General features: G+C 37.3%; 1 protein-coding gene across 1 annotated transcript in view; it reads left to right on the forward strand.

The window, feature by feature from the left end:
- The window catches only part of LOC142985333 (1-phosphatidylinositol 4,5-bisphosphate phosphodiesterase epsilon-1-like), a 137,077-nt gene that overhangs the window by 61,053 nt on the left and 49,161 nt on the right, over positions 1–26,863 (forward strand). Inside the window, exons 5-6 of the mRNA XM_076133443.1 lie at positions 5,707–5,865; positions 14,152–14,297. Coding sequence (XP_075989558.1) covers positions 5,707–5,865; positions 14,152–14,297 — 305 coding nt within the window. The remainder of the gene's footprint in view (positions 1–5,706; positions 5,866–14,151; positions 14,298–26,863) is intronic.

Below are 26,863 nucleotides of genomic sequence, written 5' to 3' on the forward strand. Positions count from 1 at the left end.
GCATAGTGGTATTTGAGCTGGGCGTCTCCGTGCTTCGAGGGGCACGTAAACAGTCGGTCCCGGTTGTTGTCAATTAAGAGAACAGTCGTTAAGTCATATCAAAGGCCTTCGGGCGGCTTGAACAACTTTGACATTAGGTTGACCACTAATGTATATTGTAATGTATATTCAGTACACAAAAATAAATAAATTAACGACCAGTGTAATTACTAATAATGAATATTTCGCCTGTTATATCCGAAAGTGTAGACAGAGATGTATAAAATACATCCACGTTTCGCCATTAACAATGTTAGTCCCATGTAATAGGGTGTATCGCCATTTACTGGGCTCCTTAACAAACTCCGGTCTACTATTGACATATACTTTAACTAGCTGACCCGCGCAACTTCGCTTGCGTCATATAAAAGAGAATGGGTAAAATTTTTTCTCGTTTTTGTGACATTTCTTACTGGTACTCTGCTCCTATTGGTCGTAGCGTGATGATATATAGCCTATAGCCTTCCTCGATATGTGATCTATCTAGCACTAAAATATTTTTAATATCGGAACAGTAGTTCCTGAGATTAGCGCGTTCAACCAAACAAACAAACTCTTCAGCTTTATAATATTAGTATAGATAGTTTAGAAAAATACCAATAGCACTTTGTCCGATCTGGAAATCGAATCTAAAAACACGTGGTTATAAGTCGGATACGCTACCGACCGCACTACGGAGGCCGGCGTGGTGTTATGTATGCAATAAATTTAACCCTTTACTGTCCCACTGCTGGACACGGGTCTCCTCCCGTAATGAGGGAGGGGTTAGGCCTTGAGTCCACCACGCTGGCCAAGTTCGGGTTGGGGACTTTGCATGCCTTCAATAAATGTTTTAAACAAATTTTTTAGACATGCAAGGTTTCCTCACGATGTTTTCCTTCACCGTTGGAGCATGTGATAATTATTTCTAATACACACATAACTTTCAAAAGTCATTGGTGTGTTGCCTCGGGTTCGAACCTGCGACAAATTGCGTGGGAGGTGTCAACTTATACCACTCGGCTATCACTGCTCGTTATGCATGTAAAAAACAAAAAACAAACAGAAAAATGTATACTCTTAAAGCGAATCTAAAAAAGTGTTATTGCCCCACTGTATTTCTCTACTCTGTTCCACGTAATCTTATTTCCTTTGGGCCAAAGGTCGACAATTGAGAATCGATTTGATGCCTCTGATAAATGAGGCTTAACCGCTACGAGGAAAAAGTGAACCGATCTACTATTGTATTGTATTTGGCTTCATATTGTGTTGAAATAGAGAGAAATACTTTGTATTAGACCGGGACTTTTGCGTTTAATTTAGTATTTTATGGCCCGTCCCAGTTTAAGCGGTTAATAAATTTAACCCATTAATGTCCCACTGCTGGGCAAGGGTCTCTTTCCGGATTGAGGGAGGGGTTAGGCCTTGAGTCCACCACGCTGACCAAGTGCGGGTTGGTGACTTTGCATACCCTCAATAAATGTATTGAACAAATTTTAGGCATGCAAGGTGTCCTCACGACGTTTTCCTTCACCGTTGGAGCATGTGATTATTATTTCTAATACAAGGTTTAAATAGTTATTGTGCAAAAAAACCTTTGCAGATTTTACACATAAACCTTTCTCTTAAATCACTCTACCTATTAATTAAAATCGCATCAAAATCTGTTGCATAGTTTTAAAGATATAAGCATACATACAGACATAGAGACAGATGCAGAAAGCGACTTTGCTTTAAACTATATAGCAAAATACATAGGTACATACATAAAATCACGCTTTCTTCCCAAAACGGTAGGCAGAGACGAGAAAAACATAGATATAAATAAATAACCTAACCCCTCCCTCATTTCAAGAGCCGACCCTTTCCCAGCAGTGGGACATTAATGTTAATAAAAAAAACACTCAAGCAAAAATATTTACAAAATCTGGAACATCTGACTCACATTTCTACTCTGTGGCATAACGTAATTTCCTTCTCTGGTTAACCGTCTACTCTGTTGTCAATTGGCGACTAATAAACGTGGTTCTGAAAGAAAAAGTTACTAATTTCTTAATGACATTGATGACTGTGGCTTAATTGTTAACTGAGTCTTTTAATGTGATTATACAGTCGCAGTGGTTAACGTGGTCACCTCGCCGCAATAACCGTAGCGCCGCGTGTGGTTACAATCACACCCGGGACTAATATTTGTCTGATGAGCACGAGTATCTGTTCTGAGCTTGTTAATGTATCTATATAAGTATGTATTTACAAGTATATAAGTATGTTTATCAGTTGTCTGGGTGCAGTAGGTACAAGCTCTGGTTAGTTTGGAATCAAATGACTGCTGTGTGTGAGTTGTCCAATGATATCCTAGTAATCCTACTAATATTATAAATGCGAAAGTTTGTGAGTATGTATGTATGTATGGATGTTTGTTACTCTTTCACGCAAATACTACGAAACCGATTACGATGAAATTTAGTATATAGGTAGCTGAAGACCCAGAATAACACATAAACTACTTTTTATCCCGGAGTTTCCGAGGGATCGGGATTTACACGGGAGGGGTTTTCACGCGGACGAAGTCGCTTGCGGCCTTTAGTTTATTATAAAAAAAAATGCCTTTATACGCACTAGCAGTTAACTCCAAAAGCATAAAAATCCTTCGCATTTATAACATTCCTATAGATTGACCCACTGCATTCACCTCCACTGTATCCATTTACACGAAAAACCATTTTATTCAGGTCAGAGGTCACATCGGGAACCAAATTTGCCGCTTAACCTTCAAGCTAGGTGCACAGTGTGCGGAAAATCGCTTGTTGGACATAAAAAGAATTTTCTTTTTTGTCTTGTAATGGGAAATTGACTCTGTGGGGCCTTTGGCCTATTATTATTCATTAGGGAAGGAAGAAGGTTTCCGAAGCTTTGTTTTAAGGGCTAACCGACTGGTTTAAGCTGTCGTTATGAACATGCTAACTTTTACTCGCGACTTCGTTCGCGTGGTTTGTGACTTAAGACAGAATTGTCGTTTACAAACTTTTATCCCCTTGGGGGTAGAATTGATCAAATCGGGTAATCTAAAGTCTGCTCTACGCGGACGAAGTTGCGGGCGGTCGCTTGTATTATCATAATATCCTAGCTGAAATTTGACATGCAGGTAGAAGTTATGACGTAGGCATCCGCTAAAAAAGGATTTGAATCAATTCTACCCCCAAGGGGATAGAATAGGGGATGAAAGTTTGTATAAAAATTCCGTCCTGAGTCACAAACCACGCATAGCTAAATAAATAAATATCATTGGACAACTCACACACGGTTATTTGATTCCAAACTAAGCAGAGCTTGTACTATGGTAAACAAATAACTGATAAACATACTTATATAATATATACTTCTAAATACATACTTATACAGATAAATTGACAACCAGGCTCAGAACAAATACTCGTGCTATCACACAAAGATTTGTCCCGGGTAGGATTCGAACCCACCACACGCGGGGCTACGATTGTTACGGCGAGGTGACCGCTTAAACCACTGCGACAAACGAGCAGTTAAAATAGCTAGTATTATTATACATATACCTACGCACAATGCTTTATTCGTATTGTCCTTGTCACATAGACGTCAGTCATGTCTTAAATGACATTTATTTGTTACCCCTCTTGTCGATACCGAGAGGGTATACCTATGTATGTATTGTATAGCCTAAAGGGGAGAATATTTATATACCAACAACTTAGTAGAGAGTCTTTTATACAAGGTTCGCGGTACGGAGGTATACAACATACAGAATTTATAACATCAGTCTTCTTCTTGTCGTATGGTTAGTGGTCAACCTAGTGTCAAAGTTGTTCAAGCCGCCCGAAAGCCTTTGACGTGGCTTTACGACTGTTATCTTAGTAGACAACAGCCGGAACCGACTTTTTATGTGCCCTCCGAAGCACGGAGACGCCCAGCTCAAATACCACTATGCGGTCACCCATCTATGGAATGACCGCGCCAAAAGTTGCTTAACCTACAGATCGTTTATCGACCGGTGAGCGCAACTAAGAGCCCTGCCTCATTGGGACGCCATGGCGGCGTCTCTGGCCATGGCGGGTTTCGGATCTGATTGTGCTTTGTGTCCGTTGTTTGTATGTTTGTAAAAGTCCCCGCGACACAAGAGCAATTCTTAATGTGGTCTTTTAAACAAATAAAAAAAAAAATACGGAGCAGCGAAAATAATTTCTGGCTCAGCCTGAAATCAAACTTGAAACCTTAGCAGTCACAGTCACTAACGCTGTATATCATCTTAGCCGAAAATCAATTTTTAACTATATTTCTGCCTATACCCGGCCCGGATAACAAACCACATAATCACCAGCCACTTAATAATTCAGTGACAATTATTACTTAATCCACAACATATTACCCGGGTAACACCCGGATAATACCCGGGTATAACAATACCGTATCAATAAATGTCATGTCCATTATTTTGATTGATTAAATTTTACCCGGATTTTAGTTCCACCTGTTGAACTATAATACCTGTCAATATCCGGGTAACTTTATTCATAAAATTGACCGCACTTTTGCCTTAAGCGGTTATTTTTATTATATTATTATATACTAAGTTAACAACAGCCGCTCGATCTCCGAGGTTAAGTGACGCTTGCCGAGGTTGTTCTAAAGATGGGTGACCATATTATACATTACGAGTACCTCCATGCTTCGAAAGGTCCCGGTTGTCATTTTCAAAGATTTTTGACAGTCATTAACAGTAGTCAGACGCTTGAAAGTCTGACGCACAGTGTTACTTAGTATCGTGTTATAACCCAGGTAACTGTGTTGTGGAGGTCCGATAGACAGTCGCTGCATGTACAATACTGGTATTCAGCTGCAACCGGTGAGACTGGAAGCTGACTACTACATAGTTGGAAGAAAGTCTAGACTGATATACTTAACTTCTTTATTAATTACCCTATCCATTGGTGCAAATTACATTAAAATCCATTCATTAGTTTTCGAGTTATTTGCTAACAAACAATGCTTTTGTTTTAAAGTGTACATAAAAATGTATTTGCCGTAGTTTATTTATAGTAACATTGAATCGATTGGAGTTCATTCAACTATAAGTAATATGAGACAATCTTTCAGGTTTCAGTGTTTCAGCGTCAACAACAAACATACCGACAGTTTTATAGATTGACTATCTTTTGTCCGCGATTTCGTTCGCGTGGTTTGTGACTTAGGAAAGAATTTTTATACAAACTTTAATCACACATTTTATTCCCTTGGGGATAGAATTGATCAACATCCTTTTTCAGCGGATGCCTACGTCATAACATCTACCTGCATGCCAAATGTCAGCTCGATCCGTCCAGTGGTTTGTGCTGTGCGTTGATAGATCACTATGTCAGTCAGTCACCTTTGAGTATGTTACATGTAACGACTGTCTATTGGACCTCCACAACACAGTTACCTGGGTTATAACACGATACCTTTTGGTAAGACACCTTGGAGTATGGTTTTATATTAATTGTAAATTGTATTGTAAATACATAGTTACATACATACATACACACATACATACATACATAAATAGTATTAGGCCTTGTTCTCAATAATGTAGGCAGAGACCAAAGAACACCATTTATACAATCTTTTACAAACTTATGTATGTATTTTCTACTAACTTCTTATTCTTGTCCCCAGGTCCCCCCCATCGACTATCTACGCCAGGTGACCCTAGATCTTGGCGGAGAAGGTGCTTTAGGCGCAGTATCAGACCGACACGTGATAAGGCGAGCACCACCCACACACACGCCGCCGGTGAAGAGTACTGTCCGAGCACTTATTAGGAGATTCAACGAGGTTAGTTCTGGAATAATGCCCATATCTTTATATATATAATTCTTCTGTTAGTGTGTATGTCACTGAACTTGTCTTAAACGACTGGACCGATTTTGATGTTTTTTTTTGTGTGTGTTCAAGGGGATCTGAGAATGGTTTAGATTCACAATTTTGTCCGCTGGACAATATTTTTTAACGTGTAGACAGGACAACGTCTCTCGGGTCCGCTAGTGCTATATTATAAATTACATATTAAAAGACATGCCCAAAGAGAAGAAGATGAAGAGTTTGTTTGTTTGTTTGTTTGTTTGAACGCGCTAATCTCAGTAACTACTGGTCTGATTTGAAAAAATCTTTCAGTGCTTGATAACCTATTTATCGAGGAAGGCTATAGGCTATATATCATCACGCTACGACCCATAGGAGCGGAGTAGCAACGAGAAATGCGCGTTCAAACAAACAAACAAACTCTTCAGCTTTATAATATTAGTATAGATATTATTATTATCTCACAGAGCCTTATCTAACTACTAGCTGACCCGCGCAACTTCGCTTGCGTCACATAAGAGAAAATGGGTCTTAATATTCCCCGTTTTTGGAAAATTTTTCGCTGCTTCTCCGCTTCTTATAGTTGCAGCATGATGTTATATAGCCTAAAGCCTTCTTCGATAAATAGTTTATTCAATACAAAAAGATTTTTTCAATTCGAACCAGTAGTTCCTGAGATTAGCGCGTTCAAACGAATAAACCCTTCAGCTTTATTAGATTAGTATAGATTTTTCAAACGAGTTCTGCCTTCATATAACTTGGCTAACTTATGCTTACTTTTATAGCTTTTATATATCCTGCTTACGACTAACAAGATTCATAGCTTAATATTATCTATACTAATATTATAAAGCTGAAGAGTTTGTTTGATTGTTTGTTTGTTTGAACGCGCTAATCTCAGGAACTACTGGTCTGATTTGAAAAATTATTTCAGTGTTGAATAGCCCATTTATCGAGGAAGGCTCTTAGGCCATATAACATCAGCTTAGCTTTAGGCTATATAACATCACGCTACGGTCATTAGGAGCGGAGTAGCAACGAAAAATGTTACAAAAACGGGATAAATTTTGACCCATTCTCTTAGGTGACGCAAGCGAAGTTGCGCAGGTCAGCTAGTTAAGAAATAAGGATTAAAGGTTATAGTTCTCACCGTGTGGTAAACGCTCAGTATGTTAACGCGTACATTACATAGATGTACGTGCAGTGATATTTGAGCTGAGTGTCTCCGTGCTTCGAGCACGTTACAAGTCTAACTTGTTAACATAACATGAGTTCACACAAACACTTCAACTACTTTGACACTAGGTTCGCCACTAACTATAGTAAAGATAAAAAAAAAAGCTCCAATTGTAATAATATATTAAACATAATCTAGCAATATGAATATCAGAAAACCGGCCAAGTGCGAGTCAGACTTGTGCACAAATGGTTCCGTATGATTATTATAAAAAAATATGAAAAACACACGTTTATTGTATAGGGACCCATAAATATTTAAAATTTTTATGCAACGGAAATACATAATTTGTGGAAATTTCAGCTTTCTAGCTATTACGCTTTATGAGATACAGCCTGGAGACAGACAGACATCGGAGGTTTAGTAATAGGGTCCCGTTTTACCCTTTGGATACGGAACCCTAAAATCTAAGCTTCACTTAAACTGAAATAACTACAATTACTCTTTGTTCTATCGGAGAATCGAACTTGAAACCTCTATTAACAAACACTGAACTACCAAAGGTTTGTAAGTAAATAATTAAAAGAGTTATTTATTCATAGTTTAAGTGAGAAAACGAGGTTAAACTAACTAAATGTATAAACGTAAGTGGATATGAGAGGGAAACTAATTGATTAAGGTTTTAACTTAATTATTAAAATTAACTTTCACACATATAGTCGCTTGTGGAGCTCGTGGCTTAGTTAACAACAACCGCGCGGTTCCATCTCTGAGGTTAAGCCACGCTTGCCGAGGTTGGGAATTGGATGGGTGACCATCTTATACATATCGAGTTTTCCGAAAGGCACGTTAAATTGTTGGTCCCGGCTTTCATTTTCGAAGATCTTTGTCAGTCGTTAACAGTAGTCAGAAGCTTGAAAGTGTGACGCGCAGTGTTACTTAGTATCGTGTTATAACCCAGGTAACTGTGTTGTGGGGGTCCGATAGACAGTCGCTGCATGTACAATACTGGTATTCAGCTGCATCCGGTGAGACTGGAAGCTGACTACAACATAGTTGGAAGAAAAGCTAGACTGATATAATCTCTTATATGTAATTATTAATTAATTAATTGCCGCTTATCTCATATAATCGTTACTTACGTATAATCCAATATACTTGGAGAACTAATAGTGTTGTGGCAAAATTATATCGACATCGGTAAAATAAAAATAATGTTTTAGTTATTTTAAAAGTAGTCCGGAGTTTGGTAATGTGTCCGGTATATAGCAATAGGCTTGCCCCCTATTACATGAGACTAACATTGTTAATTGCGAAACGTATATTAACCCAAAATTATCTTTATAGACAATATTTGATAAAATATTGGTCACAAACATTGGACCCAACGTTTGTTCAAACATATACCAACATTGGAACAAATATTTGTGCCAACATTTGTTCAAACATTTACCAACATTGGAACAAATATTTGTGCCAACCTTTGTCCAAACATTGGCCGCCAACATTGGAACAATAGAAAAGTTTCAAGTGTTGGGATAACGTTGAAATTGAGTTTTACAAAGTTGACGATTCAAAAGATTCACATTGTTCGTTGAAAATATAATTATTTGATACGAATTAATAAGTTTTGAATGATTTAATGGAGAAAGAAAGACTTTGTGTTTTGTTAATGAAGACATTATAATAGAATAAGTATTTTATTTTAGTACTTTTTTATGTTAAATGCCTCTGGTCTGTGCGTTGGTAAATGTGACTTATTTTGAAAGCGCAGTTTCAATTCCCGGGTAGAGTAAAATTACTTTTTTTAAGATTAGTCCCGCATTAAGAACTGATCTTGTATGTGTCGCGGGGACGTTTACAAACATACAAACAACGGACACAAAGTACAACCAGACACGAAACAGCTATTTGTGGATCGCACAAATAATTGTTCCGTGTGTGTAATTTTCAAATATGTTTTCTTTTCTTTTTATATTTATAGCAAATATATTTTAAAAATTTTATAATTAAGAAAATGAATCAATAAATAGCATAATAATGCAAAATTTATCGATAACTAGCTTGTTGTTGATAGTTATAATATAGAATTGAGCTACAATACTAGGCAATTAAGTCGATATCGACATAGTTACATCACTAGTGCTGTCAAACCGTCCACGTCACTATTTAAGGACTTACCGTGATAATTGTATCAGATATTTAATTTATTTATATTATGTTTATATTTTAGTATATGTACTGCCGAAGCAAGTACATCCCGACACGCACTTGTTCAGCGTGGTGGACTCAAGGCCTAACCCCTCCCTCATTACGGGAGGAGACCCTTGCCCAGCAGTGAGACAGTAATGGTTTAAATCTATTAATTTATTTATATTTATACCTTTTACTAGTATCTACCCGCGATTTTGTTTAGTTAACAAGATTTCCCGTTGTAAAAAGAATCCTATGTTAATTTATACTAAACTAGAGGCCGCTCGCGACTTCATCTGCGTGGAAACCCTTATCATATAAATACGAATCCCTCGGGAACTCCGGAATAAAAAGTAGCCTATGTGTTATTCTGAGTATTCAGCTACCTATATACCAAATTTCATTGTAATCGTTTCAGTAGTATTTGCGTGAAAGAGTAACAAACATCCATACGTACATTCTCAATTTCTCACAAACTTTCGCATTTATAATATTAGTAGGACTATAGCTTATAACTTAGGGACAGCCATGGCGTGCGAGATTTATCTAGATTATAATGAATAATTCTGTGTATTTCCAAATTAAGTATCTGTATGAAACAGGTCACCGTCAGCTGCATAAGTCTGCGGGTCACTGATGTTATAAATTTTTACGAATTATATTATTAATTTGAGTTCGTCAATTATTTCCATGCAATTTTTATGAGAAAATTGGTTCATCTGTTTATATGTGAACGAGTTACAGACTGTCAAACCTTCGCATTTATAATATAAGCATACATTTTTCCTTTTAATTTACACACAACAAAATCTTTTCACAATCTACGAAATACTACGTCGTAGCACCGTCTACGTTGCTACGAAACTGCGTAGAATGTGCTACGAAATCCAACATATTCTCTAATGTGTAAAAGTAACCCTTAAAAAGTACTTTAACCCCACCTGAGCCGAGGTCAAAGGTCAAGTAGAGGTCACGAATGATACATGTGGAGTATATTAAAAGGATTCTGTTTTGTTAAGGGTTTTTATCACGCTTGTTAAAGCCGAAGGTGTAGGCAGAGATATAAATAGGTTTACATTTTTAATAGGTTGTTTAAGATGTAAGTCTTTGGCTATTATGCTTGACACGTTACTACTCTTTTTGGAAATAATGTAATAAGATAAAAGTCGATAGCATTTTGTCTGACGTGGGAATCAAATCTAAGACTAGACAAACAGTTGCATACACTATCGTTTTGGAAAATAGAGCCACAATCTTATAAATTAGATAAAACTAGTAATTATTTTTTGAAAATAAAAAAAGTGTTGCACGTCTAAAGCTTTCATTGCAAATTGTTCAAGCCGTCCAAAGGCCTTTGACGTGGCTTTACGACTGTTATCTTAATTGACAACAACCGGGACCGACTTTTTACATGCGCTAACACGGAGACGTCAAGTTCATATACTACTATGCGGTCACCCATCTATAGAATGACCGCGCCAAGGTTTGCTTAACCCACAGATCGTTTACCGACCGGTGAGCGCAACTGGCTATCGGCGCCTTAACATTCTCATTTCATTTTTGAAGATTTGTATGTATATTACAGATGCTCTCTTGTTCTTTCTTTTGTAATCCAATAAATACAAATAAGAATCAAAGATCTACGATAATTGCCACTTCAAATCAAATACACCTCTGCCTACCTCCTTTATAACAAAGTCGTGAAGCCACGTCCTTTCTTCAAAGTGTAAATAAAATGATATTTAAACCGACTTCGCCCGTCTGCCTTTATATAATGGGACAGGTCTCGGTGAACTAAAGAGACCATGATTTAGTATCAAAAAAGATATTACATCGGGTAAAAAGTCTTTTCGCATTATAGTATGTATGAACTTGTAAAAATCTTTTCTCTACACGAATAAGCTCGATATTTGGGTTCCTCACGAGCTCACTGAAAGAAACCTAATGAACCGTGTGCTCATTTGTGATTCTTGAAGACAAAGAGATTTTATTACAAGTTCATACGTACTGTAATGCGAAAAGATTTTTTCCCCGACCTAATTTTTATTAAAAAAAGCATCAGCTTAACAAAATTGGCTTTTGTTCCAAATATGTTGGAGTCAGCTTCCAGTCTCACCGAATGCAGCTGAATACCAGTATTTTACATGCATCGACTGTCTATCGGACCTCCATATCACAATGACCTGGGTTATAACACGATACTAAGCTTGAAAGTCTGACAACCAGTTTGGTTGTCAGACTTTCAAGTCTCTGACTACTGTTAACGACTGTCAAAGATGTTTAAAAATGACTGCCGAGACTCCAAATTTAACGTGGCTATAGAAACGGGTGTGCTTGATGTATAATATGGATGTTGGCCGATTCTCAAACCTACTCAATATGCTCACAAAATTTCATGCGAATCGGTCAAGCCATTTCGGAGGAGTACGGGAACGATCATTGTGACACGAGAATTTTATATATAGGATATAAATTGTGCTTGCCAAGGCTCTCTAGTAAATATTCAGACTATATCGTTCTATAGATATATAGTTCTTTATTTAGTTATATATCCAAAGCCAGATTGACCTATTTCAGTGTTTGTACATACAAATATTTATTCAACAAGTTCTCTGTACGCAAATATTTCGAATCAATATAGAAATTCTGTGAAATACTAAAACTATTTTTTGTTTGTTTGTTGTACAAAGGATTGCCTTTGTTTTGACTGAAATAGATTGACTAGCTATTGAGCGTGACGTCGCTTGTGTTTTTGTTGGAATTCCTTTGAGTTTAATTGTGAAAAGTTGATTCTAGGAATTTTTGTGAATTTTTTTTTTTGGAATTTTGGTTTGAGTGGTTTAGGCTACTGTATGTTGTAAGGTATCGGTTTTAGTTGCGAAATAAAAACTTTAAAAAACGTAGTATATTTGGACAAATCGGTCATCTGATTACAAACTTAGCAGAGCTTGTACTGTAACTGGGTAACTGATAACACATACTTTATATATGTACTTGTAAATACATACATATTATTGAGTAAAATATTACTGTGATTTTAGGGTACCGTAACCATTTTTTTATTTATTCCATACATCAAATTATGGTTTTTAACCAAAGGGGTAGGTCAAAGCAAAATAAAAAATAACTCATTTATGTCACACTGCTGGGCAGAGCTTTCCTCCTGGAAAGAGGAAGGGTCGCGGACTTTGAATACCTTCAAAAACAGTTCTATCAAACTCTCAGACATGCAAGGTTGCATCACGATGTCTTTCTTCACCGTTGTAACAAGTGATCATTATTTCTAATACACACATAACTTCGAAAAGTAAAAAATGTCCTATAAAAAACAAAATGGCAGCCACTCTAAGGGTTGAGGCTTATTTCGGGCGGTGCGTTTGAATACTGATTATCGTCCCAACGTTACATAATTCAGAGACGCCCTACAGATTTAACTGCTAGCAAGATTTTCGACAAATTTCATACACAGCGTATTTGGACACAGTAAAACAACTTCATTCAACGATCCTTACAAACTTCCCTTGCCTCATTCACATACATACATCTTACCCCCGGTTTCTGAGTTTAACGGTAGTTTATCTATTCAATAGCGTTTTTTGTATGAGTTTTGACACTATCAAATAGATAAACTACCGCTAAATGTACCTCAGAAACCGGGGGTTAGATGTATGGATGTGAATGAGGCAAGGGAAGTTTGTAAGGATCGTACCCAGTGATGTTCTCTGGTCTTTAGCTAAAACACAGAGATTAAACTTCTTATAGCTAATTACGCTTACTGGTCGGTAAACGATGACAGGGTTAAGCAATCCCAGGCGCGGTCAAGTCATGGATGGGTGACCGCATAGTGCTATTAAAACTGAGTGTCCCTGTGCTTCGAGCACGTAACAAGTCTAACTTGTTAACATAACATGAGTTCAGTAATGCCAATGTAATGTCCGCGTTAACACATTGATCGTTTACTGACCGGTAAACGCGACTAGGCTCCTCAAATTTACTAAGTAGACTCATTTTCAGTCTAGCCTTTCTTCCAACTATGTTGGAGTCAGCTGAATACCAGTATTGTACATGCAGCGACTGTCTATCGGACCTCCACAACACAGTTACCTGGGTACTGGTACCTAGTGTGGTGTTTGCATAAATATTTTAATAAATATGTGTTCCTGTTATTTTTGGTTGTTGCCAAGACTTGAGGTGTTTGCCAAGTGGTTTCTAAGGTCACAAATTATGTTACTTTTAAGTCAAAAAATCCAAATATGTTTTTTTCTGCTCAAAACGACTGTTTCTGTTTAAACGATAGCCAGTTGCGCTCACCGGTCGATAAACGATCTGTGGTTAATGTATAATAGAATACGGGAATTAACGCGAACACGCATTTTACCTTAAAATGCCTAACGTTTCGGCGCAGGTTGCACTCGCCGTGGTCCCAGGCAGACTAGTAGTAGAGAATTGAGGCACTGATCGCTAGGTTCGATTCTCGGCTCGAGATAACTACTATAGTCCAACAACTGAGTAGCCTTGTACGTAGCAAAAGATGGTGATATTTCTAAATGCCTCCGTGGCGCAGTGGTTTAGGTCGCCACGCTGCTACCACTGCGTCGGGAGTTTGTGGACTCAATTCCCACACGATACAATTATTTATGCCATCCACGAATAATTGTTTTGGGTTTGGTTATACTTTTTTTTTAATCATTTATTCATATAATACAATAATAGTGTTTTACATGTATTCTCCTCGCCAAGCTACACAGCTTCTTGTTCGTTGTTTGTATGTTTGTAAAAGTACCCGCGACACAAGAGCAATTCTAAGTGCGGGAGTTGTCACCTAAAAAAAGGATTTATTTTCCACTCCTTCTTATACTTCCTATACTAATGCTTATCTTCTTCCCCAGGTGTCAGCGTGGGTCACAGACCTGGTCCTCTCACAGACGACCACTGAGGATCGGAAGACGGCTCTGGCCTGCATGCTGAGGGTCGCTCTCACTTGCTGGAACATCGGCAACTTTAACGGCGCTATGGAGATTGTGGCTGGATTGAAGTAAGTGCAAGTTTAAATTAGATTTTTATGAGATATATCTGCATTTTTTTATGGAAAGATGCTTATATTGTTTTCCGGGATGAATACATCCTATTTTTAGGGCAAAACGGAACTTTATAACTAAACCCTCGCTGTCTAGCCGTCTGTCACCAGGCTGTATTTCATAAACCGTAATAGCTAGAAGTACGTAAGTAGTAGAACTAGTGAAATTTTCACAAATTATTGCTATAACAACAAATACAAAAAAAAAATATAAAGGTGTTTTTTTCGCTGTGTTACAAACTTTACAAACTTTCGTGTTTAAAATATCACTAGCGAGTACAAAAGTATCTTGTAGATTAATCCAGAATATAAGCTATCAGTGTACCAAAGGAGAATGGGCAAAATAGTATGGAGCCTGGGCGATCCGCGGCCAAACTTGATTTTTTGTTTTTTAATGTAGTTTAGTCCTATAATTACCGTGTAGAAGTTTTATTGCCGCGACGCACTTATATGACGAACAAAATACATTTTTGTTTTTGAGCACTTTTAATAGTATAAAAACATATTTTTGGCTTATATTCGGAGATTAAATAAAAAGTACTATTTATATTATTGCATACAAATGTAGACATTATTAATATTCGAACAATCATAACATGTAAATATATAAATATCGTAACAAGTAAACATCTTGCTCTTCTATAATATATTCACTGAGACGACTTATCTGTCTTGAATGCTCAGCTTAAAAACGAGGCGTTCATAGCCAGTTGCGCTCACTGGTCAGTAAACGATCTGTTGGTTAAGCAACCGTTGGCGCGGTCATTCTATAGATGGGTGACCGCATTGTGGTATTTGAACTGAGCTTCTCCGTGCTTCCGAGGGCACTTAAAAAGTCGGTCCCGGTTGTTGTCAACTAAGATAATATTCGGGCGGCTTGAACAACTTTGAAACTAGGTGAACCATATGATAGATAGATACGAGTTACGATTATTGTTCATTTTGATGGCATTGCAATCGTTATAAGAAGATGTAACGTTATTACACAACATTAAATGCATTACAGACACGAAATAATTGTATTTGTTCTATGAAATTCCATTATATTTACATGTCAATATATTGTTTCCTGAAAGGATTTCAGCGAAACGTTCTTAGTAAAAGTTGTTCCTAGTTATCATTACTTTAATTTGACACTACTTTCATTAATGGCCGCCGACCGCCCAGGAGTGCCCATTCTCCTTTCATTAAAATCCGTATAATAGTTTTTTCGTGAAACAGTAACAAACATACATCCATCTTTACAAACTTTCGCATTTACAATATTCGCTGTATAAACACAAACCCGAACACATATTATTACAAAATCCAATTTGTATAAAAAATATGATGAAAAATAAAGTTTGAAACTCAATATTGTGAAACTAGGACATGCCCGGGTATAACCGGGACGGATGGCTTTAAAACTAATCAAGTTGCCCGGATAAAGAACCGGATACATTGCATTGTAGCAAAAATAAAATAAATATTAGGTCGGGGAAAAAGTCTTTTCGCATTATAGTATGTTTAAACTTGTAGGTGAACTACTTGTGGTTTGTTACTTAGAACAGAATTGCCATACAAATTTTATCCCCTTGGAGGTAGAATTGATCTAAATCCTTTCTTAGCGGATGTCTACGTCATAACATGTACCTGCATGTCAAATGTCAGCGCGATCCGTCCAGTGGTTTGTGCTGTGCGTTGATAGATCACTATGTCAGTCAGTCACCGTCGGGGTTATAGATGTATATATTAAAGTTTACTTACTATCATCTAATTTTAAAATAAGCAGAAAATATACTGTAACTATTTCTTATTTATCCCATTCATACATAGAATCACGCCTTTTTCCCATAAAGGTAAGCAGATACCAAAGAACGTCACTTGGTACGATCCTTACAAACATCCCTTGCTTCATTCACATCCATACATATTGTCATACAAGACCGTCGGTTACGAGTAGCACCTGACCTTACCTTACCGTCAAAAACTAAAGAACTCTCAGGCATGCAAGGTTGCATCACGATGTTTTTCTTCACCGTTGTAACAAATGAACATTATTTCTAATACACACATAACTTCGAAAAGTCATTGGTGTGCTGGGTTCGAACCGTCGACCACTTGCGTGAGAGGTGCCAACTTATACCACTCGGCTATCACTGCACATAATATTATTATAAAATGTTGATTACCTAGTGTATGGACTCCTTTAAGACCCAGGTGGTACTTTACATAGCTGGATAATATTATAATATTATTTTTATATAAAACTATGTATTTTGTATGAATTTTTGGTTTGTAAATTAAAATAGTTTCGTTCTTGCTTTTTAATGTTTTTAGGGTCCCGTATCAAAAGAGTAAAAAGGGTTTTGTATGCGACGTTAGTGCGTTCAAACAAACAAACAAACTCTTCAGATTTATAATATTAGTATAGATAATATATTTAATTATACGGATGGTACGGAACCCTTCAGTATGAGTACGACTCGCACTTGACCGTTTTTTTTTTCGGAGTCAATACTTTCCTCCATTACACTAGTCATAAGACCGTTTCAGAGGGACAAAGAAGTAGAAAGAAGAAAGCAGAATAGAAGAAAGAAGAACAGGTATTTTCAGAAGGGGTTTCTTTCGGCCTTCAGCTTTTATGTAGACTGTAGGCCGGCGGAAACTACTTGCTGAATTTACTTATATACATCTGAAAGAAAGAAGAATTATTAAGAAGAAAGAAGATTTATCAAGAAGAATTGTTGATTTTGTGTTTTTTTATGTATTGTTAAATGTATTTTATTATTAAGATTAATTGACTGTATTTCGAGTGTGTGTGTGTGTGTGACTCTAAGAAGTCCTGGGTTCGTTTCCCAAGTCATATGTTCGGGTTTGTCTAGCAAAATCGATCCGAGTAGTTATTGAATTATTTCTAACCATTTTATAGTTAAGGGTTAATTTGAACTTAATAAAATAATATGCGTGTTTATGTATGTATGAGATCAACAATCCATGTGTATTTCATAGACCTCTGCTTACACCCTCAAATAAAACAAGCATGAAATAATCAAGTATATTTTTTTCTATAGAAAATTTTAAAGGTCCGGTCAGTAATATTTTTGTGTATATTATAACTTATGTGCCTTCATAAGAGCTACATGCTAGTAAATCTTTGTTCAGAAATAAGAGGCAATATGTCTGAGAACATATTACTTGCCGCTGACCACTCTGTTACGATATTACGAGCGTTTGAGTGGACCGGGGTAATACAACTTTTGAGGTATATTGTAGGTATAATATGTTAAATATATTACACTAGGTAACTTTTACCCGCGATTTCGTCCGCCATCTTAATTTTCCCATGGAAATGCGTCATTTTCCCGGGGTAAAAAGTAGCCTATGCCCTTTCTCGGGTATCAAAATATCTCCATACCAAATTGGTTCAGTAGTTCAGTATGGGACTCGAACTCACGACTTCCCGTCGCACTGGTAGCGGCGTGGCGACCTTAACTTATGTATGTTTACAAGTAGCGAGAGTTTAAAATTACTTTCAGAAATTATCCCGAATTTTGACATCAGAAATTCTAACCTCAAAATTCCTAACTACATAAATAGTATAAACTAAAGTTTGAGTACCGCAGTATGCATTATCTGTCTGTAAACCCATCTCAAACTCCTGTCACTGCGACCTTGCTTTACCGAGATCTGCCTGAAAGAAACCCGCGTTGCGTTACCCTAAAGCTCTGTTCAGATTTAAGCGTAGATTGTAGCCTTAGAATAACCTACGCCAAAACTTACGGCCTAAAAATAAGTTTTATTCTCTTACTAGCTGACCCGCGCAACTTCGCTTGCGTCACATAAGAAAGAATGAAGAAAAATTTTCGCGTTTTTGTAACATTTTTCGTTGCTACTCCGCTCCTAATGGCCGTAGCGTGATGTTATATAGCCTAAAGCCTTCCTCGATAAATGGTCTATCTAACACTGAAAGAATCGCGTTCAAACAAACAAACAAACAAACAGACTCTTCAGCTTTATAATATTAGTATAGATTGAACATACATACATACATACAAACACACATAAAATCACGCCTTCTTCCCATATAGGCAGAGACTCGAGAACGCCTTACAAACTACCCTTGCGTTCATTCAAACCTCTACATAGTAGTCGACGACTCGAACCCGAGGCAACACACCAATGACTTTTCCAAGTGATGTGTGTATTAGAAATAATGATCACTTGTTTTAACGGTGAAGGAAAACATCGTGATGAAATCTTGCACGCTTGAGAGTTCTTTAGAACAGTTCTTGAAGGGATGCAAAGTCCCCAACCCGCACTTGGCCAGCGTGGTCGACTCAAGGTCTAACCTCTTCCTCATTACGGGAGGAGACTCTTGCCCAGCAGTGGGACATTATGGGTGAAATTCATTTATTGTATATTGTTATAAGAGTCTAGAGGCCGCCCGCGACTTCGTCCGCGTGGAAACCCTCCCCGTGTAAATCCCGATCATTCGGAAACTCTGGGATAAAAAGCCTATGTGTTATTCTGGGTCTTCAGCTACCTATATACTAAATTTCATCGTAATCGGTCCAGTAATAATTGCTGGAAAGAGTAACAAACATCCATACATACATACATACATTCTCACAAACTTTCACATTTATAATATTAGTAGGATTAGCAGGATAAAGTGCCTCTCCCTTTACCGCTTGGCTATAGCACATTTCAGATGGAAACACAGCCTTATAGTAAAATGAGTCAGCTGTTTCTCGAAGGTTTTTAGAATATTTTGTTACTGACGTGAAAAGTGGTCCGCTGACCGTTTTCCTCTTACTTGTGTTATCAATCTTACCGCGTTTAATCTTATTCTTTTTATTTACGTTATATGTAGATAAATATTTCAGGTTTCTGATTAAACCAAATTATCCATCCTTTTCTGAGCAGCAGCGGAATTTTATTTTGCATCCCTATTTTATGTATGTAAATTAACTTAGAATACTTCATAAAAATATGTAGTTTTCTTTATCAATTAGTAATGTCAACAGGTAAATCGATTTGGATATCATTTTTAAAAAAATTATTTCATTTACCCGGGAATACTTATGCTTTTTATAAAAAACATCCAATTTAAAAACAAGGTTTTATAAGAAAGGGTAGTTATTTAACATAGACATATAAATTTTACTAAAAATTAAGCAACTAAATTAATGAACAATAACCTGAAATATTTAAATCCCTACCCATGGATTAATTCGATAACTAAAACCCCAATTTGAACAAAAGTATATCTACCAAATACAGTAAAATCCAATTTATTATGCACCCTCCCCCAACAGGGGTGTCTGCTTCGATATCTAGTCTTTTTATTCCATTACTAACTTCCACCCTAGCATGGGTTTCATTTCACCCCATTTTCAACCCCTTAGGGCTGCATTTTTGGCAATTAAAAGAATGTGCGTTTTTTTGTTAATCAAAGATTGCCGAGTGTACGTTTAGATATAAGTGAAGGGTTGAAATCGGAAAAATTGGCTGTTCCAAGTGATGTGTGTATTATAATTAATGATCACTTGTTATAACGATGAAGATGCCATGTCAAAGGCCTTCGGGCGGCTTGAACAACTTTGACACTAGGTTGACCACTAACCATACGATAAGAAGAAGATAACGGTGAAGGAAAACATCGTGAGCAATGACATGTCAGACAGTCGTTTAACACAGCTCTTGAAAGTAAAACCTTATTTGATCAGCGTGGTGGACTCAAAGCTTACCCCTTTCTCATTTCGGGAGGACCTTGCCTCATTCCTGGATATCGTTGTCCAGCAGTGGGACCGTAATGTGTTCAATTTATTGATATTGGATTGACTTGGTCGACGATTCGAACCCGTGGCAATACACTAATGACTTTTTAAAGTGATGTGTGTATTAGAAATAATGATCACTTGTTGCAACGGTGAAGGAAAACATCGTGATTAAAATTGCTTACCTGATAGTTTTGCCATATTTTTTCAAGACATACAAAGCCCTAAGCCCTGCCTACACTAGGACTCCAGCCCTCTTATATACCCGGTGGACATTTTTGCCCAGCAGTGGGACAGTCATGCGTTAAAAAAATATTCTTCTTGCCTTCTTGTCGTACGGTTAGTGGTCAACCTAGTGTCAAAGTTGTTCAAGTAGCCCGAAGGCCTTTGACGTGGCTTAACGACTGTTAGCTTAATTGACAACAACCGGGACCGACTTTTTACGTGCCCTCCGAAGCACGGAGACGCCTAGTTCAAATACCACTATACGGTCACCCATCTATGGAACGACCGCGCCAAGGTTTGCTTAACCAACAGATCGTTTACCGACCGGTGAGCGCAACTGGCTACGGGCGTTTTCTAAGCCCGGCCTGAAATGAGTTGATAAAAAGTACTTTTACAAAAAGCTGCCAACAAGAGTCTTCTTGTTTTTGTAAATTCAGTCGACATTCGCCATAGTAACGTTGGGGATTACGTACTTAATGTTTGCGAACAAACAGACATTACGACTGATTATATTATTTGTTTATCCTCTGAAATGTTTTCAGGGAAATACTGGTGCGCGTGGGGTCAGTGACCTGGTTTGTAGAGCTATGAGTGCGATGATTTTAGTTAGTATTAGGCTGTTGCAAATCGATTTATGCATAGTATTAGTGAAAATGCGAAAGTCAGTCCGACGCCCTATGGTTAAACTATTCAACCAATTTTCATGATAATTTGCGTTTTTACATAATTTAATTTTGCGTAGTTAAAGACACAGTCAAACATAACCTATGTAACTGTATTATTTTATATCGACAAGTTAATGTTGGGTAAAATTTAGTTGGCTCTAAATTTAAATAAGTATGTGTATAAAATTAAGTCGAATTCGCAAAAATGTTTTTACATAAAAGTCATGTTTTGGCACACGTATGAGAAATGCGGTTATAACCCAGGTAACTGTGTTGTGGAGGTCCGATAGACAGTCGCTGCATGTACAATACTGGTATTCAGCTGCATCCGGTGAGACTGGAAGCCGACGCCAACATAGCTGGAAGAAAGGCTAGACAGTAATTCAAACCTTTGAAAAAGCTAGCCAAACTAAAATATTATTATTATTTAACAAGGAATCTTCAATATTTACTTTTAATCTGTCAAAACCCCTCACGATAGGGTCCCAATTTCTTAAGTGCCAAGTTATTATTATGTCACCCTGAAAGATTGTTTGCAAAACCCTTTTGCGACCCTTTTGAGTAGCTTGTCACAAAAATTGGGGTATTTTTTAATTTGAATATTTTTGTGGGAAATTACATAATACTCGTATGGTATCATCTATCTATACTAATATTATAAATCTGAAGTGTTTGTTTGTTTGATTGAACGCGCTAATCTCAGGAACTACTGGTGCAACATGAAAAAATCTTTTATTGTTGGGTTAACCTATTTATCGAGGAAGGCTAAAAGCTATACATATAACATCACGCTACAACCGTTAGGAGCGAAGTACCAACGAAAACCATGTTACCAAAACGGGGAAGACTCTGACCCATTCACTCTTATGCGACGCAAGCGAATTGCGCGGGTCAGCCAGTTATTACATTAAGAACAAGTTTTGCGGAATCCGACTGTTGTTAAAAGGGCCACAAGCTTTCATCCTCTTTTTTCTCCCCTTGGAGGTAAAATAATCAAAATCCTTTCTTAGCGGATGCCTACGTCATAACATGTACCTGCATGTCAAATTTCAGCTCGATCCGTCCAGTGGTTTGTGCTGTGCGTTGATAGATCACTATGTCAGTCAGTCACCTTTGACTTATTTATTTATTTATTTGCGTGTGACGTCACAGTGTCTGTACATATGACCGTAGTTAAACAAGATATGGAGGTATTATCCCTATATGGTCGGTAGCCATGGCAACGGGATGGTATCTATAAATAGAATACAATAGCCCTTTGTATGAAAGATTTTAATGGAAAAAAATATAATGATTTTTTTATGAAAGGAATTTTCCAGTGGCTTTATTATGGGACTGCATATGTGTAGAAAACTTTGAGGTTCATAGTTTCGCTCACCGTGTGGTAAACGCTCAGTATGTTAACGCGTACATTACATAGATGTACGTGCAGTGATATTTGAGCTGAGCGTCTCCGTGCTTCGAGCACGTTACAAGTCTAACTTGTTAACATAACATGAGTTCAGACAAACACTTTGACACTAGGTTCACCACAAACCATACGATGAAAAAAAAAACTAAAGTCACGCCTTCTTTCCATAGGGGTAGGTAGAGACCAAAGAATGCCACTTAGTACGACCCTTAAAAGCAGGCATCTTATTATGCTAGCCAAGAGCCCCTCTGACCGATTCCATAGTCTCGTTCCTGGTACAGTCAGTTCTAAAAGTCGCTGAACATTATTAAATATTTCGAAACCCTATATTTGTAGTATTGCATATTATTCCACCGAGAAAACATCTGACGGTGATCAAAATGATTACTTCCAACTAATTTTACCTGATTTTGTTCATGTATATATTAACATTTGGTAATGAAGAGTTTTTAAAAATATGAATCTGTGAAGCAACATATGGTGCGACTTAAGAACAATGTTAAATATGGATGTACTAGCTGACCCGCGCAACTTCGCTTGCGTTACATAAGAGAATCATAATTTTCTCCGTTTTTTAACATTTTTCACTGGTACTCTGCTCCTATTGGTCGTAGCGTGATGATATATAGCCTATAGCCTTCCTCGATAAATGGGCTATCTAACACTGAAAGAATTTTTTTTATCGGACCAGTAGTTCCCGAGATTAGCGCGTTCAAACAAACAAACAATCAAACAAACAAACTCTTCAGCTTTATAATATTAGTATAGATTTATCTATTTAAATATTCAAAAATTACTTACGACTAGTAAACCTGGATTGGATATATATTAAGTTACCAAGCATAAGCAACGTATGTGTAGTGTATGTCTGTACGTTTGTATGTATGTATGTACATATTTTATGCTGTGATGTGTGTAAGTGACATAGAGAATGAAATCCGAGCGGTTTCCGTCTGTCTCGAGAGCGTGTGAGCCTCAATAAAGAAAATATTTTATGTGCGGCTTTGTATATAGATACTAGATGCGACTAGGAATAAATAAAACTAATATTATAAATGAAAATGTTTGTGAGAATACAGAGAATTTTTACGCAAAAACTACTGAACGATAAAGTCGTCATATTGGGTATACAGATAAAATTAGGTAAATTTGATATTAATTTCCTATAATAAGAACCGACTCTATTACAATATTTATTTATTTATTTTAACTTCTTATACAATGTAGTAAATAATAAATATCATTGTACAACTCACACACGGTCATCTGATTACAAACTAAGCAGAGCTTGTACTGTAAATAACTGATAAACATACTTATATACTTGTAAATACATACTTATATAGCTACATGAACAAGCTCAGAACAGATACTCGTGCTCATCACACAAATATTAGTCCCGGGTGTGATTGGAACCACACGCGGCGCTACGGTTATTGCGGCGAGGTGACCACGTTAACCACTGCGCCCGGGTATAGTTTAACACATCTAGTCTCTCTATATCGATGTATATGTTACTGTAAAAGCCCGAACGGTGGTAAATCCTAAGATTTTCCGGTATAACCTAAGATTTACCAACTCGCAATGGTAAAAGTCCGAACAAGCCAGAGTTTAAAAAGTATGTTACGATATATAAAAAAATCCTTCTTCATAACTATGTTTATAACTATTTCATGGTATAATTATATACTGTGACATAGTTATAAAGAAGGAGTTTTGGGCATAGCGACATGGGTAGGTTAGGTTAGAAGGCTAAGGTGGGAGCGAGCGAAGCGAAGCTCCCACCTTAGCCTTCGTGGTTATTTTTTTTTAACCACCCAGAAGGAGGAGCCCCGCGAAGCGGGGCTCCGGCGACATCTCGATATCATCAAGTGAATATAGGTAAAAGCTCTAAATAAAAGAATGGTTCGGACTTTTACCATTGCGAGTTGGTAAATCTTAGGTTATACCGGAAAATCCTAGGATTTGCCACAGTTCGGGCTTTTACAGTAACATATATATCGATTGTCGGTGACCTCACACACGTGTCACGAGCATCGAATAGGAGAATTAGTCAACTCTGACGTCCCGGGTTCTATTCCCAATTGTGAATAGCATTAAATATTACCTTTATTTCGTATTAAGAAACTGCTTTTGTCTTTGTGTGTTTTTCTTTGTTTGTGGGAAAATTAGGAGCGATGTCTTCTAGTAGATAGTGATAGATTGTATCTAAAACAGTTTAGCCGTTTTAACGTTAGAAGAGGGCAAACCTCCCACGCCAGTGGTCGAGGATGCGTGCCCAGGGCAACACACCAATGACTTTTCCAAGTGATGTGTGTATTAGAAATAATGATCACTTGTTACAACGGTGAAGGAAAACATCGTGACGCAACCTTGCATGTCTGAGAGTTCTTTAGAACAGTTCTTAAAGGAATGCAAAGTCCCCAATCCGCACTTGGTCAGCGTGGTGGACTCAATGCCTTTACTCTCCCTCATTCCGGCAGGAGACTCTTGTCCAGCAGTTTATACCTAACTTGAGGCAATCATTGTGAATTTTTTGACAAAGTAACTTCGAAATTTGTTTTGGCGACCCGCGATTCGAACCTGAAAACTCAGAATGGCAGTCAAAAACACTCCCAATGCGCAACAGTACCGACTGTAGAGAATTCGGTAGTTGCCTACCAGTCAAATCAGCTACTCTTTATGAAATGTCAAAAACACATTTTAGTATAGAAATACGACGTAGTGACGTCACTATTGCAGATTTTTGTTGATATCAAATGAGTGTGTAATAAAATGTTTCAGTCTGTAATAATTACAATTTCAACAATATTTACGAAATAAGCTACATAGCCTGAGCATTTTAGATGAATCTTTTACGAGTACGAGTTTAATAATTTTTCGTTAACCCAGTCAACTACACAATTGCGCTACTGGGGCAGCCATTTAAAATTCAAATGTCAATGCAAATGGTAGCCATTTTCAAATGCCATTTATATTCAATAACTTTGAAGCCGATTGCCACTCGAGTTATCGAGTTTGCCGCAAAAATATTCAAATATAAGTACGTATTTACACAATTTTGTTAAGTGTTCAGATTTGTTTGATTATTGGCTTATTTCGTGAGATATACGAAAAGGTGAAAAGGAGCTAAGTAACAACAGCCGAGCGGATCGATCTCTGAGGTTAAGCTACGCTTGCCGAGGTTCATTTGTGGATGGGTGACCATCTTATACATATCGAGTTCTCCGTGTTTCGGAAGGCACGTTAAATTGTGGGTCCCGGCTGTCATTTTCGAAGATCTGTGACAGTCGTTAACAGTAGTCAGAAGCTTGAAAGTCTGACAAGCAGTGTTACTTAGTATCGTGTTATAACCCAGGTAACTGTGTTGTGGAGGTCCGATTGACAGTCGCTCCATGTAGTTGGAAGAAAGGTTAGCCTGATGATAATGAAATCTGATCGAAGCAATTACTGTACTGCACTTCTTGGTCCTTTCTTCGGGTCCGATCGTTACAAATCCACAAACAGTTTCGTGTCTGGTTGTACTTGTGTCTGTTGTTTGTAAAAGTCCCCGCGACACAAGAGTAACTCATAGTGCGGGAGGTGTCTTCAAAAAGGGAAACGTGGGTGTGTGTCATGCACCCCTGCCTACACCTAGAGCATAATAACTATAAATAAAGAGTTTAAGAAACCCCCGATTTCATACAATTTCTTTTTTTAATACTTTTTATAGATTGGCTAGTTAGGTTAAGCCGTTCTAATATTCCCACCACCAACTTTCTCATCATACGAAGCTATTTGAGACCCCATCCGAGTAAATTTCCTCTCCTCCCCTTACTTTCACCCCTTACAACTTTTTAACGGCTTAACCGATTTTCATCAAACATGTCTAAGAACACTCGCAGATAAATATCCTTTAATACAAAAATTAAATTGAAGTCACTGCATCCGTTCGGGAGTTATGATGCCACAGACAGACAGAAACACACACAGACACGTCAAGCTTATAACACCCCTCTTTTTCTGTTGGAGGTTAAAAGCGTGTTATAAAACCAGGTCGGTAGGCTATTGAATGCATTAATGTTTAATATAACCAATAATATCAATATGAGTAAACAGAGTAAATTAAATCGAATGACCTACATTCAATATTTAATTATTAAAATTTACACGTAAAATTTACAAAGCCGAGTGATTAAAGTTGCACCTACCACGCAAGTTGCAGATTCGAACCCGAGGCAACACACCAATGACTTTTTCAAGTTATGTGTGTATTAGAAATAATTATCACATGCTCCGACGGTGAAGGAAAACATCGTGAGAAAACCTTGCATGCCTGAAATTTGTTTAATACATTTATTGAGGGCATGGAAAGTCCCCAACCCGCACTAATAGAAATGCGAAAGTTTGTGAGAATGTATGGATGTTTGTTTTACTCTTTCACGCAAATACTACTGAATCGATTACAATGAAATTTGATAT

This window comes from Anticarsia gemmatalis, chromosome 29 (genome assembly GCF_050436995.1).
Source record: "Anticarsia gemmatalis isolate Benzon Research Colony breed Stoneville strain chromosome 29, ilAntGemm2 primary, whole genome shotgun sequence".
NCBI lineage: Eukaryota > Metazoa > Arthropoda > Insecta > Lepidoptera > Erebidae > Anticarsia > Anticarsia gemmatalis.